At 30.3% G+C, this 27,211-nt stretch overlaps 1 protein-coding gene across 1 annotated transcript; it reads left to right on the forward strand.

The window, feature by feature from the left end:
- Positions 1-659: 659 nt before the first annotated feature.
- LOC122581993 (serine carboxypeptidase-like 13) lies at positions 660-25,779 on the forward strand. The gene is made up of 14 exons (XM_043754328.1): positions 660-890; positions 2,065-2,210; positions 11,013-11,086; positions 11,206-11,328; positions 11,432-11,534; positions 11,614-11,651; positions 20,229-20,330; positions 20,410-20,499; positions 20,587-20,661; positions 22,210-22,281; positions 24,366-24,514; positions 24,602-24,715; positions 25,278-25,332; positions 25,520-25,779. The coding sequence occupies exons 1-14, from the start codon at positions 757-759 to the stop codon at positions 25,613-25,615; spliced, it is 1,371 nt and encodes a 456-aa protein (XP_043610263.1). The 5' UTR covers positions 660-756; the 3' UTR covers positions 25,616-25,779.
- The last annotated feature ends 1,432 nt before the right edge of the window (positions 25,780-27,211 follow it).

Genomic DNA, 27,211 nt, shown 5'->3' on the forward strand with positions numbered 1-27,211 from the left:
ATCCGCAAAAAAGAATGATTTGGTTGTGAGACGGGACATTTATTGTCATCGTGGAGGGATAAAACCATTAAAACAAATTGAAACAACAAAAGATCAAACAAATAGAGAGTGTATAAGATGTCAGTGCAATGCTCATTAACGTCTTATTTTGAAAAGGAGTTTCGATATATTTTCAGAAGAATGACATGTTACGACATTCATTAAGGATTACAATCATGAATTACTTTCACCAGAAGAAAGGTGATTTCTTCCCGCTAATCCTGTTATCCCTCGAGAGGATGAGCATCAGATTTTATTATATACAAAAAGGTTGGACTTAAGGTATGCAAAAACTATTCGAGTGATGGAGCCGTAAAAATAAGTGAAACATGGTGATCTTTCATTCATTGAAAAAGATGTTCGAAACTTATTTGTTAAAGCAGGAAGAATGCTTGGAGCTAGCGATGCTTTGAGTCTTATAGTTTATATAAAATCCTCAAAATAAATTTAAGGAAAAAAAAAGGAAAGCTTCAATACTTATACACAATGGATGAGAAAAAAAAGTGTGGAAAATTTATTTTGGTGTCCATCTCAAAGTTTTAAATGTATAGGAACTTTTTGATGTGGTTGTATTTGAAACCTTACTTGTGCCACTGCTCTACTTTAACTTTTACAAGTCTTTGTCTCAACAAAACACCTTTATATACTCCATACTATAACTAGCTCCAAGCATAGTCCATCCAAAAACATAGTTCAATAGATACACAAACACATCTAATGGACTTCAAGCTCCAAACCTTGTTGCCATTTATAGTGATCATTATCATTCAGGTTTACCTATCGCATTCCAAATCAATCGTTAAAAAACTTCCAGGATATCCCGGTGATCTTCCCTTCAAGCTTGAAACCGGGTACGTTTCATTTGATAAATTCTCATAAACAACTACATATTCATTGACATCGTCCCGATTTCACATTCTAACACACTTGAATGTCGATCTTTAAGTCATAGAGTATTAGATAGATTGTCAATGTACGTGAGAAATCGGGCAATAAATTAATCAAGTAACAATTGCTTCAAAGTTAGGTTTTGGTATATGTATAGTTTTCTTGTATCTACATTTACTTAAAAACACACACACACATATATATATATGGTAGAGATACAAAGAAAAGGTTTTAAGGATAGAATGAAGAGAAGGTTTGTTTTTTATTTTCTTAAGCTTTTTTTTTTATTTTTTTAAACTTTTTTTATTCTCTTTTTTAATTAATTCAATCCGTAGAAAATTTTTAAAAAATAAATAAAAATAAAAAAATTATAACCCGGTTAGTTAGCTATATATCTAAGGGTACGGTACGGGATTCACCCTTAAGGATATTAATAAGGGGTAGCTGGTGGGAGTGATAGGTCATAAATGGTGATAGGTCATAGGGGTACAGTACGGGCTTCGCCCTTATGGAATAAGTTAATTAAAGAGATAATGAAAAAAGTAAAAAAAAAAAAGAAAAAAGTTTAAAAAACAAGTTAAAAAAATGTCAAAAACGAACCTTCTCACCCTTCTTTCCTTAAGGTACCTTCTCATTTGATCTCTATCCTATATATATATATATATATATGAGAAAATGGAGTATGTGGCTGTTAGATACCTAAGCTTGGTTGTAGAACTCCTCACATACCAATATTTTAATATATATATATATATATATATACGGGGATGGGAATATAAGGCTGTCGGGTATCTAAGCTTAGGTGTGGAACACTCACATATTGTTTTTGTAATCCATAAAAATCATGGGGCCCCATGCATTTATTCATTAAACAAGAAATAATAAAATATTAGTATGTGAGGGGTTCCACACCTAAGCTTAGGTGTCGGACAGCCTTATATTCTCTTTTCCCATATATATATATATATATATATAAATGCTTGGACCCCATGTTTTGCATGGATTAAAAAAGCAAGATGTGAGGGATTCTACACCCAAGTTGGGTATCTAACAGCCACATACTCCATACCCTATATATATATATATATGCACTGATATGTACTTCTAACTAATCTTTTCAAGTATATTGTGTTGAAGATATGTTGGGATAGGGGAAAAAGAAGACGTACAGTTGTTCTATTATTTTGTTGAGTCAACTAGAAATCCTGCACAAGACCCACTCATATTCTTTATTCCTGGCGGTCCTGGGGCTTCTGGTTTAGTTACCTTCTTCTATGAAATTGGTATGTTTTTATTCCAACTCATGATTGACAAGATATGCATGCATGTACAGCTAATTTGTTGGAAAGTTAATTAGCTTCTACAACATAAACATGGCTTTATATGTATGTAATACGGTTTCATTTGATATAAACATAGTTAATTTATCAAATGGAATTGGTATATTGATAAAATCTTTTACCTTTGAGGTAATCAATTTCAAATCTCAATTATTACAAGTTTGCCTTTCAAACAATCAATTCTATTTTTCATCTTTACCTAATATATTTATAATATTACTAGCCTTGTACCCGCGCAATGTGACGGGGCATAAGAATAAAACACTGGTTAAGTAGCGGTACCGTGTTATTACATAAATGTATGATTCAACTCAAGTGTTTCTTAGTCCGATAGAAAGTGCAAACCGCCGTTGTTGTTTTATAGTGTGCTCAGAGACGGAGCCAGGATTTCATTTTAGCGGGGGCTCGATGACGACAGACATACTATTCCAACATTGTAGCTAAGTTGGTTTCAAGCCGTTCCTAGCGTTTTTGATGCCTTTGACAAGAAATTCTCTAAATGCCCCAATTATTTTTTTAATCAAATAATATGCTTTTTTCAGAGGCACGTTTGCAGTTTGTTAAAGCTTATCGACTCCCCAACTTCTATTTTTCAGATGTCTAGCTCGACTTTTTGGTTCTAGCTCATTTCCTTTTCTCTTTTGAAAAATCATCTAACTGTTAATCAAGAAGAAGTTTATAAATAAATATTTAGAAATACCAAAAGTATCTTGAATAATTACTGTCAAAATCATTTTTCAGCTAATAGTGAATCACGTACAATGTTTAAAATATTCAAATCATTTTTAAAATGTTTAAAATATTCAAATCATTAGGAAAAAGAGAAAATATATTATGAAGGCTAAAATTTAGGGGTGTTTGAAAAAATCCAAACCCAAATAACCCGACCCGACCTAAATGGGTTTGGGTTATACGGGTTAGGTTATTCGGGTTTTGGGTTAGTTATTTGGTTAATCATATTCATATAAACTTAATCGGTTTGGGTTGTGGGTGATAAAATTTCATTTTGGGTCAACCCGAATAACCCGAATAAATTCTTTTTATTCTTTGGTAGAATTATTATAATGATAAATATGACATAGTTACTAGAATACTAGCAGGAATCGACGAGTATAATTTTGTTTCTCCATTACATATTTTAATATATATAAATTTTGTCTAGTATTATGTTATTTATTAATGTAGAATTGACAAGAAATGTTTGTACTTCAAATTTAGAGTGGCTGATCACTAAAGTAATAAGATACATAAGAATTTGACTTAAAAAACAAGAAATGTTCTTCTGGACTAGACTGGTATAATACATGTAATCTCTTCTTTTGTGTATTTTAATATTCTGATCATGCGTAAATTGTTTTTTTTTTTTTTTTATTTTGAATTTTTGATGATGTAATTCAAAACTCATATGCTGGAATTGTTATATAGATAAAATACTGTAATGTACATGTAAATGGGCAAATGACCCTATTTTTTATATTGAAAGTTTTTGTAGTTGTTTCAAAAGTTTTTTAGTTGGTTAATTTGGGATTAACCCACAACCCAACCCGAACCATTTAACCCATAACCCAAAACCCAAATCTTTATTCGGTTCGGTTTATGGGTCATATTTTTTATGACTCAAACCCGAATAACCAGACCCATCCAAAAACAATAAACCCATAACTGTCAATCTGCTTATCCGAGACATTTATATGGAGAAGCTTAGATGATGATTGAAGAGTTTGTTATTAAAATCTAGGGTAAATTACATATATAAAACATACATGAGGTTTGTTCAAAATTACACTCATGATCCTTACAATTTAAAAAATTACCCGAGACATATCTATAGTTGTCTAAAACCCACACGTACCATACCTAACCCTAACGGAGCATGACGGTGCATTAAAAGTGGGTCACATGCTAGTCACGTGACTGACATGGACCCGCTTTTAACGCACTGTCATGCTCCGTTAGGGTTAGGTGTGGTCAATGTGAGTTTAGACAATTATAAGTATATCTCGAATCTCGAGTAATTTTTAAAATTAAATTGTAGATATCATAGTTTTGAACAAAACGATTTATGTAATTTACCTTAAAATCCATTACTTAGAGTATCAATTTATTTGATTTTAAAACGGTGTTAGGTGTATTGAAAATAAAAGGGAAATAGTGGAAATGTCGGTGGGACCATAAAAAAACAACAAAAGAAGGGACCAAGACGTGTGTATGGACGTGATGCCATACGATCTAGTACCATAAGTCCATGCAGCCTACAACTTGCGTCCTTGTCTCTTCCTCTACCATGATATATTATTTTAGGCTTTCTCTTCCTCTACCATGATATATTATTTTAGGCTTTTAGCTACTTTACTGCAGGCATATTATGAACCGACAGGTTAGGGAGCGCTAAAGCGATTGGTTAGGTTGGGTTAGTGTAAGACTAAAATGATTGGTGATGGAAGGAGGTAGAGGTGACTTGTGGTATGTGGGGTAGAAAGAGATATCTTTGAAAAAAGTTGGAAATAAATGAATTTTGGAGAGTGGGGTAACTTGTGGTATGTGGGGTGACGAAGTGTTGTATAGTATATATATATAAAAACATATTTAAAAAGTTAGATTCCAAGTACTTTTACTTCGGGCCAAGCTAACTCAAAGAAACAAAGGGCGATGTTAAGGGATCACCTAAAGGACGGTTCACTCCTTGAGGGCGGTGTTTCAGGCGGAAGGGGTCAAACTAGGCTGAGTTGGAGGCTGGTTCGCCCCTTTTGTCGTTCATTCCTTTCTGTCTAATTAATGGTCAAATGGTAATGGAATCCCAAAATCTTAATAATAAAAAAAAAAAGTCAAAATCGCATATATCAAAGTTATGACTTTTACTTTTTCATCACCATTTTGGCTTTTTAATTACGTTTTTATGTTTATTCTCTTATAAAATAAACACCACTTTCTCTTTTCAACTTTCGATCTTTTAAAAACCTAAGATAAACCAAACTTTTAACACATTATCAATCCACACATCACATCTACCGAAATATCCTTAATTATATTTTTCAACGCTATCTATCCAAACTATCTCTTTTATTTATTCACTAATTCAAATAATTTCATTTAATATACCTATAATAATGTTAGTGAAAATTTTTTCAACATGCATTTCTTAACCCTTAAAATAACTACAATAATCATATTATATCAATCACTATTACATTATTAACCACACCGTTACCGTCAATGTCGTCGTATTGCACGGGTATCCTTATCGTACTTTATAATACGATTTTGTACTTTTTCTTTGGTGATTATAACCTTTTTTTGTGATTTTTGAAAATACAATTATCTTTGTTATATGGTATATTTATAAAAACAATTGGTTACTCAATCCTAATATGAATTTGTAATGCGGCTGCGATTAGAAATTTGTACTTGTATGATTTTGTGTTGTGACTGTTGTTAGAGTTGAAGGGGTTTGGTGACAGGACATATATTGTCACAATAATGTCACCTTTGATTTATGGTAACACCAATATAGGTTCACGTGATCACATTTATGACATTTGGATTTTACTTTCTTATTTTATTTGGCGCCTGATAACCTGACCATCTTTTTGGTAATCCGACCAGACTTTTTGCAGCGACTTAGAGAGGGGGCCCGCTTTTATTCTGTCATATTTACCATTATAGACACGAGGACCCGCATTTTTTTCACTTTTTGCAGCGAGGTTGCTGCAAAAAGTGGTAGTGGTCTAGATACTAAAAAAGAATGGTTGGGATATGGGGGGCGTTTTATTTTTAGCAAAAATTTTTCATGAGTAACCATCATGAAACTAAGAGAACTTTTAAAAATATTTATTAAAGGGAAAATGACCATACTATATGATTTTACCTATTCTAATACTGTCATATTAAAAAAAATTATAAATTAAATTTTTAAATTTGATAAATATATGTAACCCCTTTTACATAATCCCCCTAAAATACACATGTTTTACCTAAGATAAGTACTGTATATTTTACTTAAACTTTTCTCTTTATTAAATAGATAAATTATTACTCATCATTTATATAACAAGTAAATTTCCTCATTCTCATCCTTTGTCTCCTTTTTCATTAACTCAGCCAATGTTTCTATTGTTGTAAATACGCAGAAATAACATTAGCTCGGAAAACCTATTCTCGTGTTGTAAATACGCAGAAAAAATATTGTGTATATTACCTATTAGAAGTATTAACTAATTTAAAGTTTCTCCTGTTGTTAATACGCAGAAACACATTAACTTAACTTCCCTTTGGAAGTACATTAAGTTAATATTTCAATTGCTATTAAACGCAGAAACAATATTAATTTAATTACTCTTTACATGTAATGTCTACATTCATGTTAAGTACTTGCAAAACTTAAATAATAAACAAACATATAAACATAAAAGAATCCCAATATGATCAATAGTATATGTCAAGGTAGTATTATTGACAAACGGTAATTACAAGATAAATTACAAGACATGAATATATATAAATATACGTCACACATCTAGAATTCTCTTGTTACCAAGAAACATGCACCAACATTCTCCCCTTGACATTAGCATCTAGATGTGACCTTCAAGTCTTCGTTTGTCATCCTAAGTGCTGGCCAAAAACCCTGTCATCAGGAACTTCAGTCTAAGGTACTCCTGCCGAAGCACTTGGCTCTACAACAATTAGAAGGACCACACTTTGATCTTTCACGGCTGGAACCCCTGCTTCTGCATTCGGCTCTACAACAACTCAAATGACCACATTTTGATTTGTCCCTGTCGGAGCCCCTGCTTCTGCATTTGGCTCTATAACAACTGTACGGACCACATTTTGATCTTCCCCTGTCGGACCCCTGCTTCTGCACTTGGCTCTTTAACAACTAGAGGAATCACATTTTGATCTTCCCCAGCTGGAGCCCCTGCTTCTGCATCTGGCTCTGTAACAACTGGAGGGACCTCACTTTGATTTTCTCCAGCCGAAACCCCTGCTCGTACCTGTCTAGGTATCTCATCAAAGAATCTTCGACTGTCAGCATGGATATACTCAACTAGACAAAACTTCACCGTCCTTTCATAGACACCCTTTATCCCTGTCAGAAGTTGTGAGCTAGTCATTCGATGCCTATGTAATCTCTTCAAGTCTTTTCTCGAAAGATTAATAAGCTGAAGTGGATCGTAGGCTCTCAGTAATTCTTTGTGCCTAGTAGCTTTTGTTGACATAACAACAGTAACTGCACTGAAGTCGTCTACTCTCCAATAATCCATGTCACAAAGCATGTTTTGTGGCCACTTCTTCAAAGGAACCCTATGGACATTTTTGATCTTGTTAATAAATCTAACAATGATCTCTTCTACGTTTGGTCCTTTAGTAACATGCTTCTTTCTCGGAGTTGGTTTGAACTTGAACTTTCTTGGATCTGACTCTCCACTCTGCTTAAGATGATTGTCATTCTTGATCCAGCTCTCAAACAACTTCACACGCTTTTAATTACCAATAAGCCTAAGCCCTGCAAAACCGTAGAAGTTTGCCTTTGGCATTGAATTAAAAGCTTCAAAGTTAGGCTCAAGGTACTGACATCCGTCAAGTCTTTTCATCATATAAAGACTCTTTTTTTCGTCAAAAGTCCAACTGAGGATGAGTTCTTATAGACTTGATGCACGAGGATCTTTGATGTATTCGAAATACCTATGAGGAAGAGGCACATCCAACTACAAGTATGGATGATTTGGATTTACACGATAAACATTTGGCAAGACGTGATAATACTCATCTTCATCATCGGAAGCAAGAGTATCATTAATCTCTCTGCCCAATTTATCCGTGAAGTTGCTAACTACAAGTTTAGCATCTCTTCCTGTATCGTTTTTGTAGTAGACTAAGAAGGTCAAATCCTGACCGGGAAGCTCATAATAAGATTTGATCTTACATTCCTTTTGACCTTCAGACTCAAAGAGATTTGGGTTTTGTAGCAATTGCATCTTCAAATTCAAACCTATGCTCAGGTGATACCATCACTCCTTGCGAATTTGAGTGAGGTATGCATTCCCCATCCTCTAAGCCTTTTGAATCATCTTCAGCCAAGTCATCCAAGTCTCTAATAGCGTCAATGGAAATGAGCTCCTCATCACTCTCGGATTCATAGGCATGAGTCTGGAAACTGACATCTACATCTCCAGTCGGTAATTGAAAAGTATCTTTTGCGATAATCTTCCCTTTGTCTTGAGTTATGGGAGCCTAAGAGGTACCAACAACATCATGCCGACTTTGCTCCCCTTAGATGTAGCAATCGGAGTGCCAATCCGAATACCCCTTGATAATCTTGAGATCTCTTCTTCTTTTCTGCTAGGATTATTGTCCTCATCCTCTCTCCTTTGCTTCCTGAGACCACCATCCTTGCAGGTTGGATCTACCCGCCTAAGATCCAAGATTATTAACAATCTTGTTCAGCTTATTATAGTATACATCAAAGCTTGTCAGACCCTTAGTTTGGCTCTCTATTGCCTCTTTGTGCTTGCTCAGCTTCTTGACAACTCTTTTCAGATGCACCATTGTCTCAGACAGAATCTTTTGTAGAACCTCATGTCTTGTCTGAGTCGGATACTTTTTGTCTTCAACTCTTCAAGCGTTTGATGATGTGACTCTTCTTGCGTTGAAAATCTTTCCGTAAGCTTACAATCAAGACTCTCATATCTTCCAATTCTTTCTCCAATCCAGACATAACGTCTTAATTGGATCTTGAGCTGCTTGGTTGAGAAGATGTCACAGATGGTTCACCTCCTTCAGATATTCTCCTCCACTTAAGTTGTTGAGACGAGCTTTCTTCATTATCTTTGGAAGTTCCTAACATTTTAAGCTCCTGAAATCCAGAAGTTGATAAACTATGAAAATGTTATCAACTTTAACCATCGATAAATAAGTTGGACGATAAAATTCTTAACATTTTCCCGGATAAAGAAACCATTTGTTTTCCATGATAAACTATGAAAAACTATGAAAACGTTACAAATTTCATGATAAACTATGAAAACGTTACAAATAAGTTGGACGATAAAATTCTTAACATTTTCCATGATAAACTATGAAAACGTTACAAATTTCATCGAAACAACACGTCGAAATTAAAACTCTTAATGTTTTCCAAAATAGTGAAACCATTTGTTTCAAAATCTTCCAAAACAATTATAGTTTTAATAATCGACAAATTGAACTTTGCCAAATTTAATCAAAACCATTTGTTTTTCTTGAATTTTATAAAGTTCATTTTTTTAAGGTAATTGTCCTTTCTAATTAGACTTATTTTTAAAAAATTTTCCATTTTGAAAATTTTCCGAAGTCCTGGAGTTGGCGAATTCCTTATACACACACATACGGTGACAATACACACGTATGGTGTCGGGTTTGACTAGTTAAATGTGATTTAGTTTCATATTTTACTTCATAGAATTTTTCCAATTTAATAATTCTAAGTCATGAAACACAAATATGCCACAACACGCAAATGGTGTATTTGAAATAAGAACACAAAACTGGTCATATGCGTGTTCTTCATGATGACATCATCATAACACGCAAACTGGAAGACTAAAGGATACATTTCTGGGTTCATAAGAACACGCAAGGTTCTGATGAACACGCAAAACCAGAAATATCCACACAAATCTTATCCAGTTGATTTTGAACCCAAAACTCCTAAATCTGGTACGAATAGCATCATATAAGTCTGATTTAACAATTTTTAGGTTCCATTTCTTCAACCATAATGTGTTAATATCCCCCTTAAAATACACATGTTTTACCTAAGATAAGTACTGTATGTTTTACCTAAATTATCCTCTTTGTTAAATAGATAATTTATTACTCATCATTTATATGACAAGTAAAATTTCCTCATTCTCATCCTTTGTCTCCTTTTCATTTGATATAATCCACAAGCAAAATGATAAATCGTTTTCAAAATTAACTTAAAAATCCTCTTAATACTATAAGAAGGTGACATGTAGTATTCACTAGTTTTCTTTCCTAATCTTGCCTCTTAATTTTTACGAATGTCATCATTCAACTATTAGGCTATTTTGTTATGAGGATAATCATTTCCAAATCCACAAACTAGTTAGTAAATATCTTAACACCAAGCCACGTAAGCGGTAAGCATAAGTGAGTCAATAGGCAACTCAAATCAATGAGAAGTGATATTTATACCATTTTTTTATTGATGTATCATAATTGTGTATTATTAACTCGTACAGTTAACTATACAATGTGAATATTATGGTATATTAATTAAGTTGGTGGTACGAATAGCCACAATAAGATGACAGGTGGCCGAGGTCTTAGTTGGTCATCGTGACGCTTATTACTTACAATAAACACTTTTATAACTGAAGATACATCTATCAACAGGTAAAATTGGTTATCTTTTGAAACCGTTTACTGTATTATATAAGCTGACAAATTGTGGTTACCACTATCTAAAAGTATGGAATTTAACCATTCCCTCATGGCACATTAAAAGGATTTACAATAGTTGGGCCGACTATATGTCTATATGATATATATAACCATTTAATAAATGCATAGTTATCATGTTTACAAATACTTTAAATTATTATATGGAAATTAGTGTTGATTCATAGGAAAATATTGACTTTAATTATCTCACTTTATAGATATGAAGCTTACTCATCGCGCTTTATTAGTTCATTATTTAGTATATGTTATTTATTTTGTATATTGATTTATATGTAGGTCCAATTACAATTAAATGGGAGAATGGCATAGAAGATGTCTATTTAGAACTAAATCCAAATGCATGGACTAAGGTTTACACATCTAACTAACTACTCTCAAATCCATATATACAACGTATTTTAATTTGCAAACTAACTTGACAAAACCTCATATCCTTGCTGCTTGGTTTTTGTTTTGTTTTCTTTTGTAGATCGCCAATATAATTTTCATCGATATACCTGCCGGAAGTGGTTTTTCATATGCTAAAACCAAAAAAGGATGGATAAGCAGTGATAGTATCCTAGCTTCCCAAGCTAATGAATTTATTAAAAAGGTTAAACTAAAACTAGAGCACCTTAAACTTTAATGCTTTTTAAAGTTTGATTACTTTGAATGCTTTTTAAAAACTTTATATGTGTTGTATATATAATCAACAGTTTTTGATAGACCATCCTAAATTTTTGAGAAGTCCATTATACATAGCGGGAAGTTCTTACATTGGCATTGTCGTTCCAAAAGTCACTTTAGACTTATATGAAGGTACTTGTATCCAAATTGAGCTATTCTTAATTTTATTTGATGATGAATTTGTAAACAGTTGAACAACTTTTATATATAGGTAACGAACACGGCGATCAACCTACAATAAATATTCAAGTAAGCAATCAAATCTTATAAGTAATTATTTAGTTAATGTCATTTGACTTATAAAGTGGTTGTTGGTTTATACTTCATAGGTATGAGGGTAAAAGAATGAGTTTGAATGTTTCATTACTAATTAAAGTGTTTGAGACATTGAAACCCATCATACCATGCATACACAGATACACTGTAAAAGCCCATCTCCCTTGGTGGGTGTAAATAGCCCAATTCCAATTTGTACAACATTGACACCCATACTCCTATAGTGTTTCCCTGTTTCCTACTTCCAAACCCAACAACCGTAAAAATGACCTACTACACGAGGAAATAATTAAATCTCTTTAACTAATATCATAAAAATGTTAGACAGAGTGAATCTGCTTTATAATATAGTATAGATATAGATTAGATAATGACGTGTAAAAAAATTAAGAACAAAATTAAAAAAAAGAATTAACGGATACTACATGTCACATTCTTATAATTTTAAGAGGATTTTAAACTAATTTTTTTGAAAAACTTATCATTTTCTTTATAAAAAACATTATACTTGATTAAGGTAAATATGTGTTATTAAATTACAATATATACATTTCCGTAATGTTATACAAAAGATTTGCTTTTTATATATTTTTTTCATTTGAAAAGTATTTGCTTTTTATATTTCAAATGCCGAAAACTTAAAAAATTAACATTAGTTAGAAAATCATTATTGATGATAAATGTAAATAGAGAGATTAAATGAGAAGGTCCATTAAAGAAAGAAAGGGAATAAGGTTTTCAATCCAATTAGAAGATGAAATGTGGCAAAAACTTTAAAAACGACGGTGGAATTATGGTAGTTATTAAGGGAAAATTACCTAAATGGTTTAATTTTGATGTTTATATCTAAATATAGAAAGCTAGTAAATTTGTTACCTATTTGGTCAATGAATTCTTACTATCTAATTTTTTTTAATAAGAAATATTATCATCTAATAAAATCATGGTATTCACAATAGGTTTTAAAGCTTTATACTAACTTTGTATTAAACTTTGCCCTTTAATACATTTTCTCATCTATCGACTCTATTTTATTGCCGCTTGTACTCAAATATAGTAGTCCAACTTGATTATTAAAATTGTTTCATTTTTATCTTGCAAAGTATCACGTAAACTATAAATTTTCATTATTAAAATTTATAAACTTGTAAGTTTTTTAGAAGAAAACTTTAAAAACAAGACATTTGATATAATACAAAGACATTAAAATAAAAAGATTAAGAAGATATGAGCTCTTATTTCATGTATTTTATCTATTATTCAAATTACAAACGAAAGCATTATGATGATAATTGATAAAACTATCGATTTTGCTTTGTCAAAACTCATGAAAGGATCAAACACCATCAAAATCAACTCAATGTTATTCGCCCTCATTTTGTTTCTTCAAAATCACGACCCCTCATCGCTAAAATCGAGTAATATGGCTATGTTTAGTAAGAGCTTTTCAAAAAAAATTGGAAAGTTTTAGCTTTTAATTTTGAACAAAAAACTCTTATTGTGTTAAAAGTTTTGTTTAGATGAAACTAACTTTAGCTTTTATTTGAAAGAAAAAGCTCCAAAATAAAACGCTTCTTAAAGTAACGTTTCAGGAGATTTAGCTTTCGATGAAACTTTTAGACATTAAAAGCACACAAATTCCTCTTTAAGCTGCAGCTACAGCTATCATAACAAAACAATTCTAAAAAAATAAAAGATCCAACTAACAGCTTTACTTAAAAACAACAACTTACAGCTACAACTAAAATCTACAGCTACAGCTATTTTTTCAAAACATACCTTTATATGTCTATATTGCATATCACACATAATGCAAATATTTGATACTTCCTTAAACAAGTATTACCCAAAAATTTGGGTGGTACTTTTGTATAAGTTATTTAGTACAAGTTTTGGAACTTACCATCTATGAACATTTTACATTTGGATGATTTTGTTTCTTACTAAATAGGTTAGTTTGTCAAAACTTATTGACTAAATATGTAAAAACATGTAAAAACATTAGTAAGTATACATATTAAAATTAGAACATTTATATAACTTTCTCAATTACGTATTTAAGTGAATTTTGTTGCAACCAATAATTAATCACGCGCCTCCTTTCACGCATTTCATCCCCGCTTTACGTTTCATATGTTCATTCTCACAAATTAGTACATCCCATGTACAAATGAAGGCCCAAACCAGTGTTTATACTTTAGAGGAATGGAGTCAAAACTTTTTCAACAAATTTAAAAGTCTCTTATTATATTTATTAGGGTCATTTTAAAGGAAGATTCTTGTTAAAAGAAAAAAAATTGATCCTCCATGAGAATTAGAAAAAATAACCCCTAAAAAAATATACTCTCACATGAGAATTAGAAAAATCCAAATATTTAAGTCGTAAGTTTTATATGTAAGTTGCATACTTTGTATGCCTTACATTGTGTAACTTTTATTTTATATACCTTACATAGGTATAAGTTGTATACCCTACACAATTTCTAAATTATTATTATTTAAAATATACTTTGTATACTTTTATTTTATATACCTTACATAGGTATAGGTGGATTATATTATTATTATTATTTAAAATAAATTTAATCTACTTCAATTTCTAAATTATACGCAAACACACTTATATCTTACACATGTGTAAGTCGTATATCTTACACTTTGTAAGTTATATACCGTATACACTACACATGTATAAGTTGTACTAATTGTGATAGTTTGTCGTAGTTAAATATTAATAGTGTCGATCAGAGATAATCTATTGGTCACCAGATAAAATATACTTATATTTTACATGGCACAACGTCACAACGTACTTTTTCGTAGTTTTTAGTAGTTTATTCAGTCCTCTCGTTATATATTATACATAATACGTCTTCCACATATTATGCAAAACATAAAGGGTGAATTTTGACATAAAATAGAAATGTTATTAAAGAACTTAATGTATAAGTTCTATGGTGTCACTAGATGTGGGACAAAAGTGAATTACTACTATGTGTAAAATACGTGTGTGAGAGTTTCACAGTTTTGAATTTGAATGCATGAGTTATATTAGATGATGTAAAAGTGAATTACAGATTAGATGGTAAAATGACCATATTATCCTTTGTATAGTATAATAATGAACGGTCTAAATTTATAAATTTAAAAATGGATGGATAAGATGTTGTCTTAATTTAAAGTTTTAATTTTTTTAGTGAGGGTAGTCCAAATGCTTTATATATGAGTATAGACACATTTGTAAGTGGTATCTCTTACCCAGGTGAAAGTTAATTAATAAAACTAAATGCACTGTTTTACACATATTAAAAGTAATTAATATGAGTCAATATTCACAAGTATGTTATTGGGTTATTTTAGATGAAAATATGATACGTTATAAATTTATGAAATAAATTGGAAATAGAAATATTTGAATTTAAATACTCTACCATAAAATGTTTTTTAATTTGATATATTTTTTAGATGTTTAATTCTATGAAAATCAAATATAAAATATGGATGGAAAATTTTCAATGTATTTTAATTAAAGTAAATACTTAACAATAAAATAAAACTTTAAAAATAAACAATCCTACAAAAATGAGCTTTAACAAACATGCTACCGGCGCAAATGCGGCGACGGTAGTGAAAAGACAGTCTAATGGTGTCAATGATGGTACTATTAGTAATGGTGGCGCTGTCAAATGATGTTACTAATGGGTTGGTGGCTCATTGCTAAGTTCTTTGACTTTGGAGAAAACCACCAGGGTTCGAATCCCACTTTCTACATTTGTAGGAGTGGATTATTATGGGGGGTTTCGAGATGTCTTGGGTTTCATCCTAGGCATGTATGGTTCGTGCATCGCATACTGCCCAATTGGATGTCACTGTGGTGTCTCAAATGCTATCTTTTAATTACTAACAACTAACTCGTTGTTCCAAAAAAAAAGAGCTTAAAGTGTTAATTATTAAAATAAAGGTTTAAATTTTAAATTAATTTAAGATAAATTTGATATTTTATTAAAAAAAATTTTATGTTTATTAAGGTAATATAGTATAGAAAGAAATATAATGGGCATAAAAATTTGGTATTAAAAATATGGACCCTACAATGGCACGATGACATGAAAAGAAGGCTCCAAAACAATTAAGCTATCTTCAATGGAGGTGTTTTTGGGTGCCCTTGGATATCTTTTGCAATTGAAGTTTGTCTAAAACTAAGGATTTTTTGAAGGATGTCCTAACTAAGGGCATACTCTTACTTGTCCTTACCTAATTTATTTTTGTTTTTAGTGGGGGTAAAAGGATATCTAAGGATGTTTGTATGGTTGGAAATAAAATTATAGGATTTGAAGGATTTGTAAGAATGTATAAGGATTTGTAAGGATTGAAGGGCGTCTTTAACATTGAAGATAACCTTAGTGAGCATGTAACACTTATTCTACCAAAAATCATCCATGTAACGTGTCAGATATTTAAATGGTTAAAAAGCCCCAAGACACCTTTTGAAATCTCTATCCTGTATATAATTAAGCAATTTTCCATGATATCACTTTTTATCTTTTTTTTTTTTACTTACACCACTAACTTTATAATACCCATAATCGGAAAAGCCGAACAACGTTCCCCAAGCTATATGTATCCTTGCTCAAAATATTTTATCTCAAATTAAGCCAGGGCCGATCTAAGTTTTTTTAATGCTCAGGGCGACATGATTTAAAAATACCCATTAGATCAGAATTATCTTCTTTAGCTGCCAACGAAACCTCATTAGTTAACTATATTTGCGTGTTTAAATAAGGATTTGCTAACTAGTGCCCCTAGTGCACTAGTTAAGAAGCATTTAATGAACTTATTATTTCCTTATTAATCAAAAATTTTATTTAATGTGTATTAATTTAACTCAATAATTTTTATTTTTAATTGAATAATTAATACATATTTCTATATTTAAGAAAAGTTAGACTTCAATAAATACTTTATTAAATGTTTCTTAACTAGTGTAATAGGGACACTAGTTAGCAAATCTCTTTTAAATATATACTTTATTGGTTAATTTTGTGATGCAATATTCGGCTAGAGAGAAATGGACGTGGTAGTCAATAAATTTATAATTAATTAATTAATTAAAACTCAAATGTATTAAAATAGAAGGAAAGGGGTCAAATTAATAACTGGGGTTATAAATATAATAAAATAATTGTAGGGTGTATCTTTTTACTATCTTGCTTTCCCACCCACAAGCTGAAAATATATATATATATATCTATCCATATTATAAAACAATAATTATCCTGACATTTTAAAGGCATTCACTTTAACTCAAAACAATTTTTAAACATTGATACGTAGGATTTTTCTTACGTGGCATCTCCACATTTTTTTCTCACAATATATTTCTAAAATATAAATATAAAATCCAATATAAATCTTATCTCACAATATATTTCTAAAATATTATATTAATATAAAATCCAATATAAATCTTATATCAAAATTAACAAAATATGTAAATCTTACAATCGACAACGTATAGATATGGATCGAAATTTTATGAGTTAATTATATTCAAAAAGATAAGCAATACAATTCCATACTAACCCTAAATCTAAATATATATCTCCTTCGGTTTTTTATTTTAGTCTAATCCGTCCAAATCAAAATTTTCATTACACATTGACTTAATTTTATATCTATCAATGGTGCATGAAATATAATATCTAAGTAGATTTTAGACCCGTGCCCAACACTGAACACGTGACTTACGATATTATTAATATTAGATCTTCATACATTTAAGTTATAAAAGCTTATAATTTTGAAGATATACGGTTGCAAATGTTATACTTTGCAAGTTGTAATACAATAATCACAAGTTCGTCACTGTCATTATTATCTGAGACATATTGATGAAATTGTTTGTCGTAGTCATTCCACAAGGCACATGCTACAATAATTTTCTTATTATAGAATTTTTTTGAAACCAGATGTACTCATAATGTGATATTCAAATATAAACATACTTACGATCCTGCACTTGATATTCAAATATATGTCTTTGATCATGATGCGGGCCCATAACACGAATAATTTATTTTCAATCATTTGTCTTATGATAATTAGATAACAACTAGGATTGTTTTCATATTTTTTTGTTAACAATTAGGTCTCTTGACTTGAGTGACAGTTATAACTTTAAACATTAATACTCAAAACTAACATATAAGAAGGGAAAAATTTTTATACTTTTTTGATTGAAAGATAGAATGAATCTTGAATGGAGTTAACATTGATTTTGTTAATAAGTCATTTGGTTTTGACATAAATTTTTGTAGACAATAATTAATATGTTGGAATTATTTTAATTAATTAAATGAGTGTAATTTTAAAAATTCCTTCAAATTGATGGCTATAATTAAATATAATCTAAGTATTCAGAGTTAAAAGTTATAAATTATTGATGAAAAACAAAAAAGTGTAAATTAATGACACTTTTTCTAGAAAAAATACTAATATAATAATATATTTAGATACCGATTATTAGTATTTCTAGAAAATTAAATAACATATTACAATAAGAGTATGCTAACTATACATTAGCTAGGGATATTTGTTACCTAAGGTCTCAGCCTCAAATATATTTTCCATGAAGTGGGGGTTGGAGGTCCAAAATAATCTGGTTAAAATTGCCTCTAACATGTTTAATCGAAACTCACTTTGCAAAAAACTAATGTTAACATCAAAAAGTTTAGAAAAATTTAAATCAGCAACCGCACATCGTACGGGTAAAAAACCTTGTATATATATATTTGGAAAATTTCATATATGACACTACTAAGTTTGTAAATATCATATCTATCCAATTAAATTTTAAAATATCAAAAAAGCCATTATTAAGATTTAAATATATCACAATTACCCAAATAGTTAAATTTAATTAATTTAAAACATTATAATCCTTAAAACTATTGAATGACATTTCCAAATTATAATTATATCCTTTTGGTGTGTAGATATTTTGGTCTGTGGAGATTTAGTCATTTCAGTATATCTCTAATCTTGAATCTTCAAAATATATGCTTAAATGTTACTGGTTTGCTTAAGCTAAAGTGTGACAGAAATGTTGACTACGTAGCATCAAGCTAATGAGGCTACTTATTAACTAACAGAACTAATTTTAATATATTAGATATTAAAGAGCCCTCCATGTTTATAAATGAATGCGATAATAAGGTGTGAAACTTTAGGAATACTTAATGGATTATAGATCGTGATTTTAACAATCAGAAGCTCAGACATTGTAATTAAGAAGTTACTTACGCATGAATATATATTTAAACCACAAATAAGCATCTGGCTCTATATTTAATCCTGTAAAAGGAGTTTGTAAGCTTCAAGTGTTCTTCCCTAGTTCCCTTTGATCAATAAGCATTTGTCAATGTTAAGTTTCCAACTCATAATCAGCATAAAAGTCCCTTCACTTATAATTAAAAGAGGTTACAATTGTAATTTGGAAATATTATTTAATAATTTTAAGAATTTTAATGTTTTAAATTGATTAAATTTAACTATTTAGGTAATTATGATATATTTAAATCTTAATAATGGCTTTTTTGATATTTCAAAATTTAATTGGATAAATATAATATTTATAAGCTTATTAATGGCATATATAAAATTTTCTCTTTTTTTTTGGTAAGGCAAAAGATTGAATTAATAAGACGATTGCTAGTAAGTCGCTAGGCAACCAGAAGAGTACATGAGTAAATATAACTACAAGAAAAATAAAACAAATACAACAAGAATCAAAAGCAAACTTGACCTGAATACAGTATACACTCTTAAACACCATCTAAATTCGGATTTTAACTGCGAGGAAGATAAAATGGATTGAAAAAAACTAGTAAAGTCCCAGAAAAATATTATTTTATCATAACTTTTACCTCTGTCTCCTTATCTCTTTGTCTTGAGATACTCGATCCATTATTTTATATCTCCAAAAAACAATAAAACCTGCAACTCATCTTCTTTGAAATCATTTTCTTTCTTAGAAAACACTTTCAAATACGGAGATGAGGAATATCGCTACAAACACAAAGCGAAAGCTTATTTTTATAGTACTTATCCTACCGATTTCATCAAGATTCTTGCTAACTATTAAAGGATATATTATATGCATTCTGATGAGGTGTTTAAAATTGCATTTGTAAAATATGCATTTAAAATTGTGTTTTGAAAATGTATCTACCTGCTTTTTTTAAACTGTGTTTTGTCTCCATAAAAATACGGATAATCAATTATTTTGCCAAACACTTTTTCTCATTATTTGCGTTATGAAAATATAACAATCAGGTAATTAATCAGCTCAAAATGCAATCAGAACTCTTTGAATAGATTACTTATAAGATAAAATGAATATTCATAATTCAAAAAAAAAAAAAAAAAAAAAAAAGTGAAATGGATATCTTTAGGGTATTTAAAAAGTATCCAGACACTTTTGTTAGTTTTATTTTGTAAAATCAAAAAATGTTTATCATTAAGTTAATTTGTTTGAAATTAATAATGTAGGGGTACATTCTTGTCAGTCCTTTAACTCATAAGTTTAAGGATTTCAATTCGAGGTTTGAATATGCTCATCGTATGGCACTCATCTCAGATGATATATACAAGGTACTTTATTAGAATAAAATAGATAAATTTTATTTAGAGCACGAGCTACAATTATATATGTGATAGTTTGATTTTGTAGACAGGAATAGCAAATTGTCAAGGTAATTATGTAGATATTGTTGATTCGGCAAACTCGGTCTGTGCGCATAGTCTTCAAAGTTATCAAGAGGTAAGAATTTTTTGAGCATAAGTAATAGAGTTATACATGTGTCAACTTGATTATCATATTTTGATATCAATTTATATTAAATTGCAGTGCACAAGTCGTATTAATTTTGATAGCATTTTGGACCCATTTTGTGATGCAAGTTATTCAGCTCTAGATTGCCAGGTAATTCCCCCCAAACACACACACAAACAATCTATGAATATGTCATCCTTTTGCCTCTTATAAGAGCTCTCATAATAATATAAAGGATATACATGACTATCTTAATGAAATGATACACATAAAAACAAAGATTATTTATTTGTTTGTTAGATGTTTGAAAAGAAAAAAGAGAACAAAAAAGTTGGTTCTCTTTTGATATTCCAAAAAGATAGCAAAAAACTTTTTCCTTAATCTATATATAATTTTTCCATGTATTGCAAAGTTATTTGGATATGCTATATTTGAATATATAAAAAAATAATATTAACAAGTCTAAATAATTTATGACAAATATTTGCTAAATGTAAAATTTATTTAAGGTCTTTTATTTAATAAAAGTTTAGTTAAATAATAAATGATGACAAATATTTTCCAAACTTAATTATATTTAAGATTTCTTATTTCAAGAAATTTCGATTAAATGAGGTGGTTTAGGAGCTAAAGTGAGGCTCCAAGAGGTTTGAAATAGTTTTGGGATTGCCATAAACAACTTCGCTAAAAAGGGATTTGCTAACTATTTATTATATATAAGGTTTTTTACTCGCATGATGTACGGATATTAAGTTTATTTTTTAAAAGTTTTAATATTGACATTGAAATCAATAATATATATAATGTTCAACATTTAAATACCAAAAAAAATTTAAACTTAGTTGAACATATTTAGAAACCTAATGGTGTTGTGCTACTTGGATAGTGAAAATTAGTTTAAATAAGATTAATAGTATCTTGTGGTTGCATATTTGCTCTAAATATCGTATTTGATCAGGTATAATGTAATTACAACCCATGTTTTTATTAAAAGAATTGCTACCCGTGAAAGAAATGAACCGGCATAACCCGTAACTTCAATGAATCGAATTGTGATATCATTATATCTAGTTAGAAATAGTTAAATTCCTATAATGAAACTATTTTGATAATATACGATTTGATAAAATGAATCCAAGATCAAAAAAGTTAGATAAAGAATATTGCCTTTACAGGGAAAAAAAAGATATATAGAAAACTTAAACTCATATGTGAGTTTATACGGTTTTAGTTTTTTTTTTTTTTTTTTTTTTTTTGCATATGGGATTTGTTTCTTAAATAAGGGATTTGGTTTCTTAAGTTTATATATAAATATCTTTTTTATTTAATATTTAATGGATAAATATTGTCAAAAAATGTGATAATGACACATAGAATAAAAACCTATGTGACAAATTTTAAAAATAACTTTATATTGAGGAGAGCTTTAAAAGGTTAGAATTTCTATTATTTTAATAAATATATAGATTTCTTAACTAGCACAGCATTAGTTAAGAAAATTTTTTTTTTTATTAATATATAGATACAGATATTATCTTGTATTAAATATGCATCATGCCATTTGTCGAAAAAAAAAGTATAGACATTATCTTATTATATTTATCAAATAATTTGTATGAAATTAATATGAATGTGTAGTTTGCAGTTGCACTAGAGTTTTTCCTATGTATATTTTATGATCATATCATTATTTTTTAGGGTGATTTAAAGAAGGCTTTAACTATGTGGGCAAATACTGCAGTTGCACAACAAGCTCTCAATATTCGTCAAGTATGTGAGCAAAACGATTCTCTTGAAAATACAATCAATAATATGTTATCATTTGATTACCCATATATATATATAGGAGTGGGTTATTTGTAGTACATGTACTTTTTATAGTACATGTGTAACTTAACTTACACACTTCTTCTTCCTTCTTCCTTCCATCTCCGACCACCACCATGATACTCCGACGACGGTGACCATCTCTGGCGAAACTTACACATGTGTAAGTACAACTTACACATGTGTAAGTTAACTTTTCGGCGAGAATCAGGTTCGTTTTCGGGTGTTTATAGTACGGGCTAGAGGCCCTTATCCGTTCTAAACTTAACTGTCAAGGGACGCATATGGGAATCGTATGGATTTGATGGGCGGCGATCCAAGAGATGGTGGCGGTATGCTACGGTACGGGCTCCGCCCTTGCTGCAGGCGCAGGCGCCTTCGCTGGGTGGTCGGAGATGATGGTGGCTGGTGGTGGTTGTCTCGCGAAGGAAAAAACCTAGAAATTTTAAACGCTAAAATGCTAAAAAAAAGTTGTACTTACACATGTGTAAGTTAGTTACACATGTGTAAGTCTCGCCGAAGATGGTCGCCGTCGCCGGTGGATCATGGTGGTGGTCGGAGATGATCATGGTAGTGGTGGTGGTGGTCGGAGATGGAAGAAAGAAGAAAGAAGAAGTGTGTAAGTTAAGTTGCACATGTACTACAAATAACTTTCCTCTATATATATATATACATGATAGATATAGAGAGAAGGTTTTTTTTTTTAAAAAAAAAAGAGAAAGTTTGTTTTTGATTTTTTTTTTTAGCTTGTTTTTTTGTTTTTCTTTTTTTTTTTAACTTTTTTATTATATTTTAAATTAACTTAATATATTAAAAAAAATTAAAATAATTTCTAACTCGAGTTAGGGAGCTATTTATATAAGGGTACGGTACGGGATTCGCCTTAAGGATATTAATAAGCGGTAACTGGTGGGGGTGATATGTCATACATGGTGATAGGTCATAGGGGCTGATCAGTAATGGGTGATTTATCTAACGGGCTCCGTCCTTAGCCATCATGGCTCCGCCATAGACCAAGAGGATTTGCCTATAGCTTACGGGCTACACCCTTTGAAATTTTTTTATTTATTTTTTATTTTTGGAATTAGTTAATTAAAGAGATGATGAAAAAAGTGGAAAAAAAAATCAAAAACGAACTTTCTCTCCCTTTTCTACTTAAGGTACCTTTTCATTTAATTTCTATCTCATATATATATATATATATATATGGAAAAGGGAATATAAGACTGTCCGGCACCTAAGCTTAAGTGTGAAACCTCTCACATACTAATATATGGGGATGGAATATAAGGTTGTCGGGTATCTAAGCTTAGGTGTAGAATATACACATATTATTTTTTTTTAATTCATAAAAATTAGGGGGCCCATGCATTTATTCATTAAAAAGGCTGTTATTGTTATATATAAGGCTGTTAGGTATCCAAGTTTAGGTGTGGAATACTCACATATTATTTTTTTAATCCATAAAATTTATGGGGGCCATGTGATTTATTTAAAAATCAATAAATAATAAATATTAGTATGTGAGGGGTTCCACACTCATACTTAAGTGTCGGACTACAACCTTATATTCCCTTTTCCATATATATATTTATATATATAGGCAATCAAATATGAACAGTCTTAAAATAAGAACGGTGAGAACACTTAAAAAACATCATTTTGATCCATTAAAAGTCCATATAACTAACATAGTGCATAACTAATTATCATTATTTAAGTGTTTAACAACACATTGATCTGTCAAAATCAAAAAAATCACGTTTTTTTGTGGATGCATCATTTTGAAGAATATGCATTCAAGATGGATTCATAAAAACAAAAAACATGATTTTCTTGATTTTGACAGGCCAATGTGTTATACACTTAAATAATGATAATTAGTTAAGCATTATGTTAGTTTTATGGACTTTTAATGTATCAAAATAATATTTTTTTAAGTGTTTTCACCGTTCTTATCTTAAAATTGTTCTAAAATAATTGATATGAAACTAACATGCATACTTATTCTAAAATAATCTTTCCAGGGATCAATTGGAAAATGGGATCCGGCCAACAGTACCATTCATTATATACAAGGAAAGAATAACACATTTTGTTATTCTTATGATATCTTTAGTAGCTTTTTCCATCATAAGAAATTATCTGATAAAAATTGCCAAGCTTTGATCATAAGGTGATGGAACTAAAGCCTCGTTTTCGAAACTCTATCAAGATTTTTGTTGCAAATTAAATTACATATAACTAACTTATGGATGGACAGTGGCGACCATGACATGACATTTCCATATGTTGGAGTGGAGCAATGGATAACTTCCCTTAATCTTGCGGTTGAAGTCCCATGGAAACCGTTTTATGTTGATGGTCAAGTCGGAGGGTGAGATAACACTTGATTCTCTCTTTCGTTTCTTTTACAAGTTAATAAAGATATAATTCGTTAATCATAAAACATATATACACAAATACACCCATAAATTCATTATATTTACTTTATATATTGTATAATATATTGTATTGATGCATATACATGAATGCCTAGATTATCTCTTGAAGGAGTATTGACCATTTGATGAATTTGAAAGAATAATTTGTAGCATCTAGATTAACTTAATTATATAATTGTTCATTTTGATCACTTTAATTAGCTCAAGCGTATAATGGTTATTAGAGGTCAGGATTCCATCAAGTTGATTTCCAAACTTGAGTCAAGTTGGAAAAATTTTAACCCTTAAATGAAAATCAAGGGTTAAAATTTAAAAAACATTTTTGAATATTGGTAATTGTTTTCCCTCCAAAGATCAAGGTATTCTTACTTTGACCCTCAAAGATAAAAGTAACTTGAGGGATCTCGGGGACACATGATAGTTGTAGGAGGATTCCCTTATATGTTTTGTAGAATATAAATTTGTTATATGACTTTATTAAGTTTCACTTTGCAGATATGAAATAAAATATGCACGGAATGAGTATTCATTAGCATTTGCAACAGTTAGAGTAAGAACACTTTTTTACTTTAATTGTGTTATTTCTTTTTTTTTTTTTTCTTCCGTAGTTTTAAATGTGTAATGTAACAAAGTATCTCGTTCGTGAGAGCAAAGTCACTTTGTTAAGCAATAATAATCTATTCTTGGACGTGTGATACGATTATATCTTACAGTGTAATATGGATGTTAATTTACAGGGTGCAGGGCATATGGTACCAACTAACAAGCCTAAAGAAACTCTTGCATTGACGCGGAGATGGTTTTCTTCAAAACCTTATTCAAGCGATCGTTAAAATAAGTTAAGATGGCATTTGGGATGTGATGAATTATGAAAACTATGTGATATGATCCCCTCTAAGGATTGAATCCATAAAAATGATATATTCGTCATTGAATATGAATATGTTTATGTAAGTTTTGATTGTAATAATGAGCATTACGATCGATTTAAGCTCAAGTGTGTGTTTAGGTATAAGAGTGTGTATTAGGATCGAGTTTCCAAGAGAGTAAGTATATATGGGATTATATCGTGCAAGGTAACAAAAGGAAGGATTAGGGTGGATTTATAGTAAAATAGACATATACAGCCACATTGGCTTGTGCTATTTGACTACATTGGTTTTCTATGGTATTGATTACTGCTTGTTTGACCACTTAGGGTGCCCGATTTACCACGAGTTATTTATCCTTTTATCTTTAGTCTTAGAGTTGCTATTTGCATTTTTTTTTTGGATCACTTGTGTTTGATGCCTACTATGATCGTTTAATCTGATTTTTAGTATGTATTACTTATGTGAGTGTCTTTACACATATTTAGCTTTTACTTGTGGTTTGGCTCTTGGTATATTTTGTAAATTTAAATGGAGACATTATTTCCTTAGTGAAACTCACAATTTTTATACCATTAAGATGAAACTTTTAAGGTTTGGAAGGAAATCATGAGCATAGTTTTTTTTTTCCAATGATAAGTGAGTAAAGGATGTTTAAAGTATTAAACACACCCTCACCCGTAGACCCTTTTGACCCATTTCTGGATTGGCTAAGTTTGAAAATTTAACGCCTTTGAAATGCGGGAGATATAATGCAGGTGAAAAGAAAATTTTGAGAAACTAAAACCGATTATCTTTTATCGACGAGTCCAGTATTTTCTAAGAAAGTAAAAAGTGGATAGATGGATATTTTACGCAGGAAGTTGGACGACGGGTGAAAAACCTTTAGCGTTCTAATATGGGCCTATTGATCCAAGTGCTAAGTTAAAGTTGGCCCATTTGCCAGTTTTTTTTATCCTGATTATAAAACGGTAAGGAATAAAATAAACATATAATTTATTTGGTTAAAGTTGCATCATGATTAGTTTTGATATGATGAATTAAATACTACTAATAATATTTAATTAACTCAATTGGAATACGGATTCTATTATTTTTCTTTCCTAGACGTATTTACGCGTAAGATTTTATTCGTTATGATCACCCTTTTTAAGAAAAGTTAAAACTTTTTTTTTAGGATCTTGGACTCAAGGACATCGTTATTCAAGTATTCAACGTCTTAGGGTGTTTGTTATTGTGATTATAAAACAGATATTGCGTTTTCAAAATATATTATGCATTTTCAAAACTGCGTTTTGAAAAAGCATGTAGATACATGCTTCTTCAAAACGACGTTTTCATAGCAGATAATCATTTTTCCATACAAACACTTTTTTAGATTATTTGCGTTTTACGAATGTAATAATCAGATAATCACTTCAAAACGCATTCCTAAACACCCTCTTACTTTTGATAGTTTTGAATGCGGTTGAAAGCTTAAACTAATGTATTCATACACATTGTTCTTCTTGATATTGGAATGGAAGTTGTCTCAGTTTAATTTCACTAGTAAAACATTTA

Source organism: Erigeron canadensis, chromosome 9 (assembly GCF_010389155.1).
Source record: "Erigeron canadensis isolate Cc75 chromosome 9, C_canadensis_v1, whole genome shotgun sequence".
In the NCBI taxonomy this organism is placed as follows: Eukaryota; Viridiplantae; Streptophyta; class Magnoliopsida; order Asterales; family Asteraceae; genus Erigeron; species Erigeron canadensis.